This window comes from Salvia splendens, chromosome 17 (assembly GCF_004379255.2).
Source record: "Salvia splendens isolate huo1 chromosome 17, SspV2, whole genome shotgun sequence".
Lineage (NCBI taxonomy): Eukaryota > Viridiplantae > Streptophyta > Magnoliopsida > Lamiales > Lamiaceae > Salvia > Salvia splendens.
This window is the reverse complement of record NC_056048.1, coordinates 5,721,619-5,736,923: the sequence shown is the minus strand read 5'-3', so window position 1 is coordinate 5,736,923 and position 15,305 is coordinate 5,721,619. Positions and strand designations below refer to the sequence as shown.

The 15,305-nt window shown below is 38.9% G+C and overlaps 2 protein-coding genes across 3 annotated transcripts; one reads left to right on the top strand and one right to left on the bottom strand.

The window, feature by feature from the left end:
- Window positions 1–1,656: 1,656 nt before the first annotated feature.
- On the bottom strand, window positions 1,657–3,408 carry LOC121774215. The gene is made up of 2 exons (XM_042171127.1): window positions 2,763–3,408; window positions 1,657–2,666 (listed from the first exon to the last, which is right to left on the bottom strand). The coding sequence occupies exons 1-2, from the start codon at window positions 3,406–3,408 to the stop codon at window positions 1,657–1,659; spliced, it is 1,656 nt and encodes a 551-aa protein (XP_042027061.1).
- A 5,141-nt stretch (window positions 3,409–8,549) lies between these two features.
- Window positions 8,550–10,419, top strand: LOC121773481 (major pollen allergen Ole e 10-like). 2 transcript variants are annotated; one of them, XM_042170350.1, is made up of 3 exons: window positions 8,550–9,071; window positions 9,135–10,094; window positions 10,186–10,419. In XM_042170350.1, exons 2-3 carry the CDS (start codon window positions 9,566–9,568, stop codon window positions 10,215–10,217), a joined length of 561 nt encoding a protein of 186 aa, XP_042026284.1. In that variant the 5' UTR covers window positions 8,550–9,071; window positions 9,135–9,565; the 3' UTR covers window positions 10,218–10,419. The 2 variants fall into 2 exon arrangements, with proteins under 2 accessions (XP_042026284.1, XP_042026285.1); XM_042170351.1 differs by having other exon boundaries at window positions 8,550–10,094.
- The last annotated feature ends 4,886 nt before the right edge of the window (window positions 10,420–15,305 follow it).

The following is a 15,305-nucleotide window of genomic DNA, read 5'->3' as shown; positions in this document are numbered from 1 at the left end:
TTAACTTCAAACACTAGATAAACTCATCAAAACATATTTATAGTGAAATATGGACATAAACTCTAAGATAATGCAATGAAAGCACACAAAAGATCATGTTTAATGTCCAATAAAACAGTTAAAATCCGAGTTTATCAACTCCCCCAAACTTAATCACTTGTTTGTCCTCAAACAAGAGACAGAAGACAACTAAATAAAAACTCGTGCATATAAGTCGGATATCATAATTGCCTCAGTATAGAAAAATGTATCATGTATCAACGACTTCACACAAGCACATCAAACTGATCATTGTTTCGAGTTACTTTCACGTATGCAACCTTGTCAAATTGCCTCTCACAAGATATGTATATGTATGTGTAATCACTCACTCTCAAAAGTATATAGGCAAGAAATAGCTTTCAGATCAATCAAGTATGCATAGTTTACCATAAACTTGCTCGAAATCTAACATCTCCTCTACTATGTTGTGACTATAGTTCAAGGATCTGAAAGGTCTTGCATTTTGGTTGTAATGTAGGCTTTTTGGTTAGGTGAGGAATATTTGGCTAAAGTGACTCATAATCCCGAAGAACTACAATACTTCAACTCTTAATCATATCAACTCCTCAGTAGTCTAATAGACTCTTCCCATATACCAATTTTCCTCCAAACTTGGCTTTTTCCGTACTTCTAGACTTCGTCTAGCTTATAACTCCTCTAGGCTTTGCCTAACTTATACCACCAAATTATTCTTTTTTTTTTCTTTTTACAACTCCTTTTTCAATAATCAGGTATACATCCATCTTCCCAAGATTTTCAACTCAACTCTTTTACCAAATCACAACTCTTCCCCCATTGATTAGCTATCAAAGAAAAAGGTTTTTAGGCTCAAACTTGGCTAGCAAGGAATTCTCATATAATTTGTATTTTAGGGTGAAGGTCTTAATAGGCTAGAATGGATGGCCTAACGTCACTTCCTATCTTTATATTCACTATGTAGACTCAAGGAAGATCGCGAGCAAGTTCTAGAAACATATAACATATTGACGATAAATCACACATTTTAAAAAAATAGGCTCAAATCTCACCAAGTATAGACAATGGACAAGGCAACGAGCAATTCACTTTGATCAGCTCACAATAGAACATACAAGCATGCTTAGAAGTATCGACAAGTTTTCGAAGAATTTTAAGCATCATAAGCAACTCATCCAACACATATGCCAGAATTTAACTCAATTGTTCTCCACCCCCATTCAAGTTCATCCAAGGGAGGTTATTCATCCTCAACTAAAAATCCTAAAAAAAATTAAAAATCGATTGAAAAAAAAAATAATAAAAACAGTAAACTTCACCATCCACCATATCACCCCCCAAACTTATTCAAAGCTACGCAAAGAAATAAGTTTGAAACGTTGGTGGAGAGGTGATGCTTACTTAGCAACCACACCAAAAGAAATACATAAAGCAATAAAAGATACATTCCATGGGTTGCCTCCCATGGTAGCGCAACTTTTTACCGTCGTATGCCCGACGTCTCTAAATATCAACCGAGATCCCCTTTCTTCCCAGAGTTGCCTCCAGATGATCGCTTGGCTCCTCCTCCATGAGGAAATAGATCGTTCCAAGTCTTGGTGAGCCACCACTTTTCAAGCTCTCTCGGGATAGGCTCCTTCAGTGTTGGAGTAGTTGTCTTTCTTCCCTTGGCAGCAGTTGGTATTTTACCCCCATCCTAGGGGGTTCAGTAATGATCACCGAGTGCACCGGTGAAGGGCAACTATGGTCTGCATCGATCCACGCTATTGGCTTCGAGTTAGTGGAAGCCATCATCTCCATGTGAAGATCATAAAAGTCCTTCTGCTTCACTTTTCTGACTGCACTCGATCCTCCTTCTTCAGTAATCACTTGGTGCTTCAGACGCACCACTTTGCACTCCTCATTTCTTCCATCCATGCTTCTCGGTTTGTGGGAAAACGTCTGACTTTCTTCTCCCATGAAGATTGTCAACTCTCCATTTTTCACGTTTATATTTGCCTCAGCAGTGGCGAGGAAGGGACGTCCTAGCAGTAGGGGGACTCCCTTGTCTTCTTCCATGTCCAAGACCATAAAATCGATGGGAAAAATAAATTCCCCGACCTTAATCAGTAGGTCTTCCACGATGCCCTCTGGATACACGACAGATCTGTCTGCCATCTGTAGTGTGGCTGAGGTGGGCTTCAAAGTACCGATGTTCAGTTGCTTGAACACTGATAGTGGCATAAGATTAATACTCGTGCCTAGATCGCAGAGAGCATTCTCCACCTTATAGCCCCTAATGAGGCAGTCGACAGTGAAACTTCCAGGATCCTTCAGCTTGGCAGGCAGTTTCCTTTGCAGCAGAGCACTGCAATTTTCAGTTAGATTAATAGTGTCTACCTGTCCCCAACTGGTCTTCTGGGCTATCACCTCCTTCAGAAACTTCCCATACTTCGGCATCTGCTGTAGTGCCTCAATCAGTGGGATGTTAATGTGCACTTTTCTGAATATGTCAAGAAACCTAGAGAAGTGATCATCTAGTTTCTTCTTCTGCACGCGCTGTGGAAATGGGATCTTAACCTCAGCAGGGGGTGCAGGTATCACGGTGCTTGCCTTGGGAGGCGGCACCTCTTCCACTGGTTCTTCTTCTTCCACCACCTCTTCTACAACTGTCTCCTCTTAAGAGATTTTCTCATTCTCTGCAGGCATGGTTGGGCCTTCATAGCTCTTTCCACTTCTCAGAATGATGGCTTTGCAATCCTTACAGTCTTTAGGATTTACAACCGTTTGTGAAGGGAATTGGCCTGGTTGATGCTGAATACCCACAGCCTGTGAAATCTGGCTCATCTGGTTATCGATGCTGTTCATGTGAATATTCAAGTCATTCACATTAGCTTCAACCTGCACTAGCCTTTTGTTGGAGTCTTTCATGCACTCTCTCGTTTGTTTCATAAAAGCCATTAACACATCTTTCAGCTCATCCTTCTTCGGTTCTATGATTTGGCCATCTGATACCTGGAATCCGGGTGGTGGTTGCAAGGCATTATTTGGGTTCCCGTAGGACAAGTTGGGATGCACCTTGTTCCCATAGTGGTTGTAATTGCCTCCTCCTTGATTGGGGCGGTAATTGTTGAAATTTCTGTTATTGCCACCTTGGTGAACGTAGTTTACATCTTCGATTCCTTGTTGCATCTCAGTCCCAACTTGCCTTGTTCCCATATACCCAAGCTTGTCAGTTAGGAAGTCCAGCTGCTTGGACATTGTATCCATCCTATCAAAATCGGAGGTGGATGCCACCCTATAGGATTTGCTTCTATCGTTCCTCCATCCCTCATCATTTGAAGCCACTCTCTCAATCACCTCAAGTGCTTCAGCTTCTCCCAACTTCAAGAGAGATCCTCCGGCGCTCATGTTCAATTCACGCATTGCCTCCAGCGTGCCTCCCCTGTAGAAGGTTAGGATTTGTTGCCCCGGGCTTAACCCGTGGTTGGGGCATCTTCTCATCAACTGCTTGAACCTTTTCCAGGCCTCCAGAATGTTCTTGAAGTTGCATCTTATATTGAATGACCTCTGCTTGGCGTTTGAGCGCCTCGCTAGGTGGATAGTATTTCTCCAAGAACAGCTCCATCATTGCATCCCATGTGGGTACAGAGTTAGGACTCATGCTGTCATACCAGTCCCTTGCATCGTCTTTCAAGGAGAATGGGAATAATCTGAGGCGGACTTGCTCATCTGTGACCCCGTTCGCCTTCACTGTGTTGCTGATTTGTATGAACTTGGTGAGGTGCTTGTTCGCATCTTCTGAGCATGTTCCACCAAATGCGTTTGCTTCTGCTATGTCTATCAACCCCGGTCTCAATTCAAAGCTGTTGGCCGCTATCCCCGCATTGTTAACTGGTGGATTAGTAACTTGTCTGTAGGCAAACTGATTTTGTACGGGCACTGGCCTCACGTTCTGCTCATCCAATTGCCTCTGCATGTTGGCCAACTGCAGACGGAGTTAACGAATGACAGGATCCTCGTTGTTGTTCTCATGATTATCCTCATTGTTGTTCTCCCTCAGTTCTCCATTAGAATTGGAGAATGAGGCTCGTACTGTATAGGTGACGGAAGTGGAGATGGACTAGGTGATGGAGTTCTCTGGATAGGAGAAGGTAGACGCCTATGAACGGGTGAAGAAACCCGAATCCTTTGATTTAACCTTCTCTGCGCGTTCCTCCTTCTGTTGGATGCTTCGATCTCGGGATCGATAGGCTCTAAAGGTGGACCTTTAGAACGCGTGTGCATACAACCTGAACAAGGAAACACATCTGTTAGAGAACTCAAAATAAAAAGTACAAATAAAGCGAGTAAAATCTAGACTAGTAATCTCAATTATTATCACGATATTAAGCTATAATGACACACAATTGTCCCCGGCAACGGCGCCAAAAACTTGACTCAACTTATTTTAACACAAGTGATACCCGCAAGTGTACGGGGCTAGTGTAGCAATTAGTAAGTAAGAGTATCGTATCCCACAAAGACAATTTTGTATCAACTTAACTACCACGAACAAAAATCAACTACTATCTAGACAAGACAATCAAGAAAAGTTTGGTTTGTTCTAACAACTAATAAAAGCATATAGTAAGCAAGTAACAATTAAGAACAAGGAAACACGGTGTGAAAAGGATGTGAACAGATAATATGGAGAAAATTGTAGAACTCAAGGATCCGATGCACAATTCCAAGCTCTTATCCAATCGATTCACCTTACCTTTTGGTGTCTCTAGAGTTACTAAGCCGACCACAATTATAGATTAAACCCCCCCAGGTGAGAAACCTGTAGATTAGGTGCTAGGATCGAAGTCCCCTTCTAATCCTACACTCCTAACTCCCAAAAGCCCAATTAGGTCAATGACCTCACTCAAAACCTCAACTCTCCCAAGTTCTATTATATTAAGGTGTGCATTATTCTTATTTCCATATTAATTATTTCATCTCCCGATCAATCTAATTAATCCTACACAAGCAATTGGTGATCAAGCAATTGAAAGGAAGAAACCCAAGAATAATCAAATAACTACAATAGCAAGGCAAGAACAAAATCAATCGGATAAAAACTATGAAATCAGTGCATCATCACCAAGAATTCTACAAGAGATGTTTAGCTACTCATGTTCTTCATAAAAAACATGTTTGAAACAAAAGATTCTACGAAATACATGAAGAAAAGATTAAGATACTCCTGTAAGAATGAATCTACTGAATGGCAACTTCAATCTTCCGATTGGAAATCTTCAATATTCAATTCTCTCTCTCAAAGTGTTCTTCAGGGTGTGTGAGTGTTGGAGGCGGTAGGTGTAGAATGCTTGAACCCTAGGCTTTTTCTCCATTTAATCCCCCTCAAAAAATTGCATTTTTGGCATAAAAATACGCCAAAACAACGTACCCGGCCGGTTGGAATTATAAAGGGTAAAAATCACCCGGCCGGGTGATGATTTTCGACCAGTTTCTGACGAATTTGCGACACCCGGCTGGGTGGAATTATAGGGTAATAATTCACCCGGCCGCGTGAGATTTTTTTGGACAGCGCGGCTTTCGTAGATCAGCCATATCTCTCTCATCCGAACTTCGATTGGGGCGTGTGAGGTACCCACGCGAAGCTCTTTCGATGATAAAGACAATGGTCATCTCAAAATAGGATTTGGACCCCATCTTGATAGGCAGATTAACGTTTGAAGCAGCCCCAAGCCTCGTCTTGGCTCATTTTGACCCTTTTTTACCTATTTTAACTTCAAACACTAGATAAACTCATCAAAGCATATTTATAGTGAAATATGGACATAAACTCTAAGATAATGCAATGAAAGCACACAAAAGATCATGTTTAATGTCCAATAAAACAGTTAAAATCCGAGTTTATCAATTATCTATGTGGGTGGTCGGGTTGGATCGAGTATTCTTGATACCTATTTGACACCCCTAAATTATGATAGTATAAATAGCATATATAGTTTATTCAACATAGTATAAGAGCATAGTTTATTTAAGAAATTGATAAAGATTAAAGTGGAGAGAGAATAAAATAGGAAATAAAATAAAGTATGAGTGAGAATGTTAGAGTAAAATAGAAGAGAATAAAGTATTTTGTTAAAAAATAAAACTGTTGAACTACATTAGGACGTAGAAAAGAATATAACTCAGCTACTTTGGAATGAGTGAAGCATGATATATTTGACCATATCTGCATCTAGTCTTTTACTTCCTCCATACGCCGTTGATTGTTCCAATTTGCCATTTTCATCCATCCATAAATAATTATCCCATTTATTTTTTTTACTATTTTTTATAATAAAACTAATATTTCAATAACTTTTTCAAACTCATTTTTTATTATTACATTTCTTCAAATATGAAAATGATCTTAGGTTGATAGAAGGAGAAAGTATTTAATCTTCCCACTAGTCGAAGTGTCAAACACAATAACACAACATGTCACAGCAGAGCGAAGCGATGTTGGAAGTTACTCACACTACTTCAAGGACGTAAATTAAAATAAACTTGAAAGAATATCTTGTCTTTAGCATTAATTCCAAATACTATTCGATATTCATTATGCATTAAGCAAGGTTAGCACCCAACTTTAACTTTCCTATATATCCTTCTTAACTGTAAAATGTTTATCCTTAACAATAATATATTAAATAAAAGTGCAAAATAAATATTATAAAATAATCATAGGTCCAAATAATAGTGCAAATTAAAATAGAGATTTTGTTCCGATTCTTAAACTCGCAATTACAAATTTTTACAATCACATTATTGGGTTGGACAACAAGATTTGCTTGTTAGATACGTACCATTAAATAAGAATTATAAAGGGTCATGATTCACAATTCTATACGTAATTCCTACTCTATGCATAAGTATGTGCTAAAACATTATATGTTGACTACATCACACCCCAAAACTAAAAGAAGTGAAAATTCGACAATAATCCTAAATCACTTCTATTACAGGTGAAGTATTGCTCACGACAGTACTTTATATACAGTGAAATAAAAGAATAGAAAAGGCAAAATTTATGTTGTTGGAAATGTCCTCAAATTTTTTTGTGCTGAAATCATAAACTAAATTTTAAGGTTATTCCACCGACACTCTTTCCCTTCCTTTTTCTTTAGTCTTTTCTTTTAAATTTTATTTAAAACTACATACTATGATTGATGATTATGGTTACATTCAATCTAAGAAGGTACACGTTCGAAGCCTTGATGACTTGATCCCCTATAAAGTTCAATTTGGAAATTGGCGAAGCCATAACTTAAAGAGTCCAATTTGGACCTAAACCTATATTCATAGTTATTCGGTTCTTTGGATCCGATGAACTACAAACATTCAGAACTCAAGATCTTCAGACATTTGGACATTCGAAAGTGCATACCTAATTACCTATACTTCTTTCGGAATATTATGTCATGTGTATCATATTTACCACATTAAAAAATAAAGCCAACTTCATTGTAAAATGTAGCTATAAAACAGAGTTTTGTCTCACATTAGAAAAATAGTACTACTAGAAAGCGTAGTAAAATGACTCTATAGAACCATCAAACACATACTTCTAACGGTATATGCCTAACTTTTAACTATGAGTCCTTGTATATTTTAAGTGCTATTATTTTTTAAAATAATAATAACATACCGTGTATTTTTTAAATAGCTTTGTGGCCGCCGTAACCTTTAGAGCATCCGCAGCGGTGGCGAAAGACGCCACCGCCGTCCGCGCCGTTGGCAAGGCGCAGGACCGCCGCCGCTGCAGCCGCGCCGCTGGCACGGCGCTGCTCGATGTATCGAGCACGTCCGTGCCAGCGGACGCACACGTGGCGCGCTCCCATTCGTCAACGGCATAGCCGTTGTGTTTAAACTTTTTTTTATTTTTTTTTAAAAATCGGTATTTAATTATAAATAATGCTAAAAAATAAAAAAAAAATATTTTCCAAATCCCAAAAATATGGCCGTTTTTTTCCCGTTTTTTCTGAATTTTTTTGATTTTTTTTTTATTTTTTTTTCCCCAAAATCATCTATAAATACACACATTCATCATCCATTTATCACATCAAATCATCTCTCATTCATCTCTCATTCATAATTCTCATACAAACTATCAACACATTCATCCCCCACTCAAAATCTCAAATGGATTTCACCCATATTATGGCGGAAGCGGAACGCGAAGAACAAGAATACTACGAACAACATCGTGCCGCTTACGAAGCATATGTCGCGGCGAATACCCCTGCTCCTCCTCCTCAACGAACCAGATCAAATCGACGGTACATCCATCGTGACCGGGAGGGAGCCCACGAAAGGCTCGTTGCCGACTACTTTGCCGACCAGCCGCGGTTTCCGCTTTGTCCATGTGGGGTGGATCGGCGGAGCACCGCTTTGTCTCACATGGTGTTGTGGACCGTGGACAACCTAAGGCACTTTTCAGTCAGGACAGATGGATATCACTTGTGCAATATTGTGCCCTAAGTCTACCCTAAAACACATATTCCAAGCTCAGAATTTGCCGAGACATATTATTGTTACAATGATGTAAGGCAGGTACAATTTGAATGTTGATATATTTGAAAAATAGCGGTAAACAACATCTTACTAGTATAGGAGTACATATTTGTGTTATGTTTTGGGATCTTGGCTTTATACACAGTTCCCAAATAGTATGTCTTTCCCTCTACAGTTCCCCAAATCTCCTTTGCATTCTTTTTCTATCGTCTCGTCTCGTCTCGTCTCGTCTCACTCTCTTTTTACCGCCCCATCACTTTTTTCATTACCACTCCCTTTACTTTATGCATGCAGTAACTAATTGAAATATCCAACTTTTTACCATTCCAAATTTACTTTTCACCCCTTCGTACCTGCAAATAAAGGACAGCGTTGAATGTCAGACCCTCTCAGACACACCAATACAGAGAGAGGGAGGGTTTTCCTCAAGCTGTTCTCCACCCATCTTCACTCTCCGGCAGCCCAGCAAATGAACATGGCTGTCGTGCTCTCTCTCTTCTTCTCCCTCCTATGCTTCACCGGTAAGAATCTTTTTCACATTGTCTCTTCATTCTCAAACTAACTCATATTCCCCTCCTCTGCAGCTAAGTCTCAATAGCCCCCCTCCGCCGCCGTCCACGTGGAAGCCCACCACCTCAAGAACGTCTCAGCCAGCGTCCTCGCTGCAGAATACTGACTGCGAACCTACGTTCTTCCCCACTACCCCTCCACCAACATCACCACCATTGTCGTTGGCTGCAACGTGCTATGCCGCAGAGACCAGCACCACAACTTCGGTTTGCTTCTTCCAGCTGTCAAGAACCTCCACCACTCCCTCACTAGATGGGCTCTTCACCACCAAATCAAACCCGCTGCCGCCTTCTCCTCCGACTGTCTGGATCCACTCTCCGAATCTTACCGAGATGACGTGGCACAGACCTACATCGAACCCTTGCTTACCTTCTTGGAAGGAGTCAAGTCCCCTTATGTTGTGTATCCGCCACAACCAGCTTTGGAGAAATCCCACTCCAACGCCATGAAAAATCTTGGGGTTTCTATGATTATGAGCAATGTTATAAGGAGACAGCTCTCTCACATTGATATAAGCAAGAGCAAGGTGAAGAATCCGAATCCATTCCCGCCGCGCCCGTCGCCTTCGATCCCGACATTCGCTCTGCCTCCGCTGGTGGGAACCATCCCGCCGCAGCCGAACTACCACGTGCCGGCTCCGTACATTGCGCCGATGGCGAGCCCTCCGTACGGGAAGCATTTGCCCGCGTTCGACCCGGCTCGCTTGGTGGGAGTGGTGCCGGCGCCACTCCCACCACACGCGCGCGTGGCGAAGCCTAGTGTGCCGGCTGAGACGCTGCAGGAGGCGCTGGATTACTCGTGCGGGGAAGGAGATGTCAACTGTGATGCCATTAAGGAAGATGGGAACTGCTATTACCCCGACTCGGTGGTGGCTCATGCCTCGTATGCCTTCAATAGCTACTGGCAGAAGACGAAGGCCAATGGTGGCACTTGTGGCTTCGGCAGCACGGCTATGATCATCACCTCTGATCTGAGTAACCATCTCAATCCTGTTTGAGCACATAAATGAATTAGTAAAGTATAAAGATTCAGACTAATTACCTGCATATGATTCTGTTATTGCAGGTTATGGTCACTGCAGATTCGCCCTTACCTAGTGAAGTGGAGATAGAGCTGCGGGTTTCTTCTGTCTTGGAGCTGCAGACTTTTGGTGACAACTTTTGCAGTATTTAGTTGAATTAATTATCAGTAATCATAGAACTTAGGATTGCTTTGATATTCTGTGTGATATATGTGTAATCTTGTTCTGTACTTGATTATTACTACTATTTATTATGTGCTTTATTTTGCCTCTGTTCAGCTTCAAGTAGTTTTAAATTTTATGAGCAACATAGTTTAGTAAGTACCTTACAATCATGCATTACATTATTATTACTATGATGAAGTAGGGAGCAAAGTTGAAAAAAGCAAAAGCAAGTTCAAATTATTGTCTTGTTAGAAAAGTGATAAAGCACACAGCCGTAGTTTCATCTACTTTGCTATATATTTTAACAGCCTAAGAAATGGAACTGAGATTGCTCGCTTTTAAATGCAAAGAAACAAGCTTATAAACCCAGTTAAGCTGACACTACATTGAAGGAGTTCAGCATATCAAGGAGGTTCATGATTGTTCTTCCTTGTTAGCCACAACCAATGCTCCAGCTTCACTAGGTTCTTCGTTCTCGTTCTCTTTCACATCGGCACTAATCTTCTGCAGAAAGCCCATTTTGTGAGTTAGGTGTGAAGTTCAAATGAGTAGCATGAACTAACAATAGTGCCTTCCAAGAGCTACTCTCAATATGCAAGTAGAGCATTTGAATTCAATTCAAATATCCATATACCATTTCTAAACCTATTAAGCTAGAAAAGCTTTGTAGCATATGCAAGTAGAGCATTTGAACTTAACATATTCTCAAGAATCCTTTACTTGACTGAATGTTTAGAGAAGGTAGTAGGGACACATTTATCGTTCTGCCAAAGTTCATTTGCTGAATGTTTCCCTCATATAATTATCAAACTGCAATCATATCATATTCTGATTTAGGTTCTTGAATATAAATCAAGAAAGTGCTTAATGGGAGAATGCATAATCTTAACGAGCATGATACCAAAAACATTAGAGATATCAACTGGCATACAATTTGCACTCGTAACACGGATAATTTATGCAAGAAAGAACAAAAGATGCAACTCATAGTACTTTCTTTCACTCCAACACCATCACCACACATGATTTTCTAAGTCAAATTCAGTTCCATATGCAATAAAAGCAATCCGGAAACCTAAGTAATGCAGAACTTACAGGAACATTTAACTAAACCAAGGTACAAAGATCCTTACGAATCAATACTGTTCACAAAATAATACTCCAATGCAAAGGGAAACAAGAACATACCTTCTCTTGAGCAGTCATAAACTCATAATACTTGCGCATTAACATTTCTTCCTCTACCTACATACATTTAAAAATTAGTATTTAAGTGAGCACCTCCTCTACAATTAATAGCACCAAAACTTAAATAACAAATAATTTCATTAATCACATGCGAATTAGTGCCAATTGTGTATAATATGTGAATGCAATGACTCACGAGAGGCAAAGTTTGAAATCAAGATGAATAAGAGTACCTGCATTCCGCGTAGTTCATGAGACATCGACCTGTATGCTTCCATCAAAAGCTCCTTTTGCTTCTCCAAATGCCTGCCAATTGTTAAGCAACCAAATAAGAGTAAGTTTTTTAGCATAGCAAGAAAAAGTTAGGTGAAGCAAAATGGTTGATCAGGCAAAGAAGATATACTTGAGAACGTTTCCTGAGTGCTTAGGATCCATGTTGATGTAGTGATTCAAAACACAAGCTCCTGAAGAAACTACCATTGCATCAGCAATTACAATTATTAGTGGTGATCCGCTCCGTTTATATTTACAGAGGGAAAAAGGTGAAACTGAAAAAAAAAATACTTAATAGGATGAAGTGTGAGAAGTTATAATCGAAGAAGACAATAAATTTTCACATAAATTTGAGCAATAGCCAGTTCGAGCAGTCGAGGCTCCGTTTGAAACGGTGGAGAGGAATTAGGGCGAGTGATTCTGATTTCTGAAATTTGGGGGTTAGGGAAGGAGGGGAGAGTCTGAATTATGTAATGTAAAAGTATATATCACAACTAAATCAAAACACAAACAACCTTACACGCCGAGCCGCCGCCGCCGCCGTTGCGAATTGTTGGTTGTTACGGTTGCGATTCAATTATTCTTCTTTTGATTTAATACAGAAATAGTCACCGATAAAAGAAGGGTCCGTACAGTGTTAAATGCTCCACCGTTGAACAGTAGCGGACGGATGAAAGATCCCAAAATTAATTTTTAATACGGAGTACTAAATTTTAATTCTATATTATTATTTAAATTATATTAGTGATGTATTCGTAATTAAAATTTTCAAAGAATAATACTCCTATACAATTAAAGTAGACAAGGAAAAAAAAATCAAAATAAGATTTGATCTAAAACTTAATATCTATTTAATCAGAACCACCACTTTAAGTGAAGCATCAATAATCAAACTAGAGGTGACCATGGTCTCGAAACTGTCGGTTCCGGTTTTAAAAATTGCCGAACCGGAACCGAACCGCCAGGGTATTTCGCGGTTACAGTTACAGTTCTAGAGCCGTCGGTTTTTACGGGTTTTCACGATTTCGAAGCACCGGTTTTTTGCGGTTCCGGTTTGGTTTCACGGTTTTCCAGTGATTTTTCGCGGTTCAGGCATTGTTTCGGTTTGAAAATTTTTGAACATGAACCGAACCACGGTTCAAAAATCGACGGTTTCGGTTCGGGTAAATTCTCACGGTTTCGGTTCGGAACCGTAACCGGCGGTTTCGGTTCGGAACCGTAGCCGAGGTGTGCATACGACGATGCGCGAGAGGATCGAAACAAGACACACAATGCGCGATACTAAAACCCACATTGAGCTACAAGAAGACCTAATCAAACACATTTGAGCAAAATTCGGCCAGGAGTAGTGGTTTTTTTAATTTTATGAATTTAATTATGTAATTTTAATTTTTAGGACTTTAATTATGAAATTTTTAATTTTTAGGATTTTAATTAAGTAATTTTTAATTTTTTGGGTATTTTTAAAGCATTTTAATATTGTGGAAATGTTTTTATTTAAATTGAATAATAGAATGGTGGGACCCTTGAGCATTTCCTTGCGGAAGAGCATGAATGTGAGTGTTGTTCTCTTGCCAAAGAGCAGAGAATAAAAAATGAATAAAAATGGATCCGGGCCCACATTCATGCTTTTTGGAAAGAGCATGAATAATGATGCTCTTAGAAGTGAATTTTTTAGCCGAAGAGCATGGATGTGGATGCTCTTAAAAGTGAATTTTTTCTTAAAGGGAACACATTCATTTGATCTTGATCCTTGTGGATCGAAAGTGAAACTAGACTAGATCTGTGCGGTTCTCCACTTTTCCTAATAATAAATATAAATGGCCTTGGATTTCACTAATCACTCCAGAGTGACCCACGCTACTAACAACACGATGTGTTTTTTATCTTTAATTTTTTTCTTTGCGCATCATCTATTTGGGTCATACTATGTTTAGCGAGTCAATCCCTTCATTATTCGATAATATCACAACTGGTTATGTTTTTTTACATGTTTTTAAGTAGTTATGAGTTTTTTTAGGAGCAACCAATGACAAAAGGCATGCTTTTGGGATGAGAGTGAAGGACACTTAGCATTATTGGATGATTTTTGGTTTCATTTATGTGAGAGCTGACGCAATTATTAGATTGAGATATGCTAGCCATTTCACAAATAAGAGATGTTATTTTAGGAAAATTGCAGAATTTAGGAATCTAAATATAGTGGAGAACATAGTACTATGTTGGTGCATCTTTGCACGTGCAGTCACTCTTCGATTGCTCAAATGAAGAGCATCTTTTGGATATTCTTTAAGACAATCTCAATTCTCAAAGCTGATCCTCAACATATGCCCATTTTACAAGGACCGTTTAAACCGTTTAAAAATTGACGGAATTGTTAGTGTATGACCAATTGTGATCCGAGTTGAAATGTTCAGTATGCAAAAATTCAAAAGATAAAGTATAAGACCAAAATCATAAAATTGACATATGTTCAGGACCAGTTTTGGCCTATAGTCATTCTTGTTCCTGGACTGACATTGTTTGAGGTGGTCGGAACTCTCTAACATGAAAAAAATTCGAACGTTTGCGTTATTCTTTGAATGGCTGGATTCAAGTTGCATGCAAAAAATTACCACAATCCACAAATGACAATTCTTCATAGTATATAGTGAAATACCTAACCATACCGAATTAAATGGCGATGTATATATGATTGCAACATAAGCTATATACATAAAAAAGATTCTTAACTTATAAAAGTAAAAATTAAAAAAATTCCACATATGATATTATAGTTAAATTGAGAGTAAGTCAAGAGCTTACACACGTGACCTCCTACACGATCCTTCCACATATGATATTCTAGGGGTGAAAAATTGTTGAACCAAATTTATTCTAATGTAATCAATTAAATTACTCCATGGCTTTTTCACTACATGTGACCTGCTAAAAAAAAGATATTTCAGGGGTGAAAAGTTAATCAACTTCAGTAGTAGTATATTTTATCGCTTACACTCAAAAATACATTTTTCTTAATCCATATAGCCAAAAATGCAATTTATAAAAGGAATATCATATTCCTATTCACATGAAAAAACATCGATATTTTCCATCAATTGGCGATGTTATCTGATCTGATTTCTTCGCTTACATGTACATTTAACTGTTGATGCCATTATTATCAAAGTAGGAGAGATAAAAGATGGCTGGTCGTTTTCGATTTCAATATTTCAATAGAAAATAGAGTAGTATAGTAAGAAACATTTGACTAAACTCCAAAAAATATGAAAAAAGAAAAGTATAAAAGCATGAATGGGGCAACAATAGTGTCAGTTTGGCGTGCCTAACACTGTGCACTTTATATATACTATTTCTTTATTCATTGAAAAAGATTATAGTAGTATATATACATACTATAGTAGTAGTAGTAATTTTCAACTTTGGAATTCAAGCACTTTACCATCTTGGAAGAAATGGGAAGTGATCTAAAGTGATGCTGATTTTCCCAAGGTAAAAATAATTTAGATAGTTTAGCATAAATATGAGGGAAAGGCGA

Coding starts and splice junctions, on each gene's coding strand:
- LOC121774215 (XM_042171127.1), bottom strand. CDS start 3,408: ATGAGCGCCGGAGGATCTCTCTTGAAGTTGGGAGAAGCTGAAGCACTT. Junction 2,667..2,762: donor GGTTGTAAATCCTAAAGACT/GTAAGGATTGCA, acceptor AAGAGGAGACAG/TTGTAGAAGAGGTGGTGGAA.
- LOC121773481 (XM_042170350.1), top strand. CDS start 9,566: ATGAAAAATCTTGGGGTTTCTATGATTATGAGCAATGTTATAAGGAGA. Junction 10,095..10,185: donor GATCATCACCTCTGATCTGA/GTAACCATCTCA, acceptor CTGTTATTGCAG/GTTATGGTCACTGCAGATTC.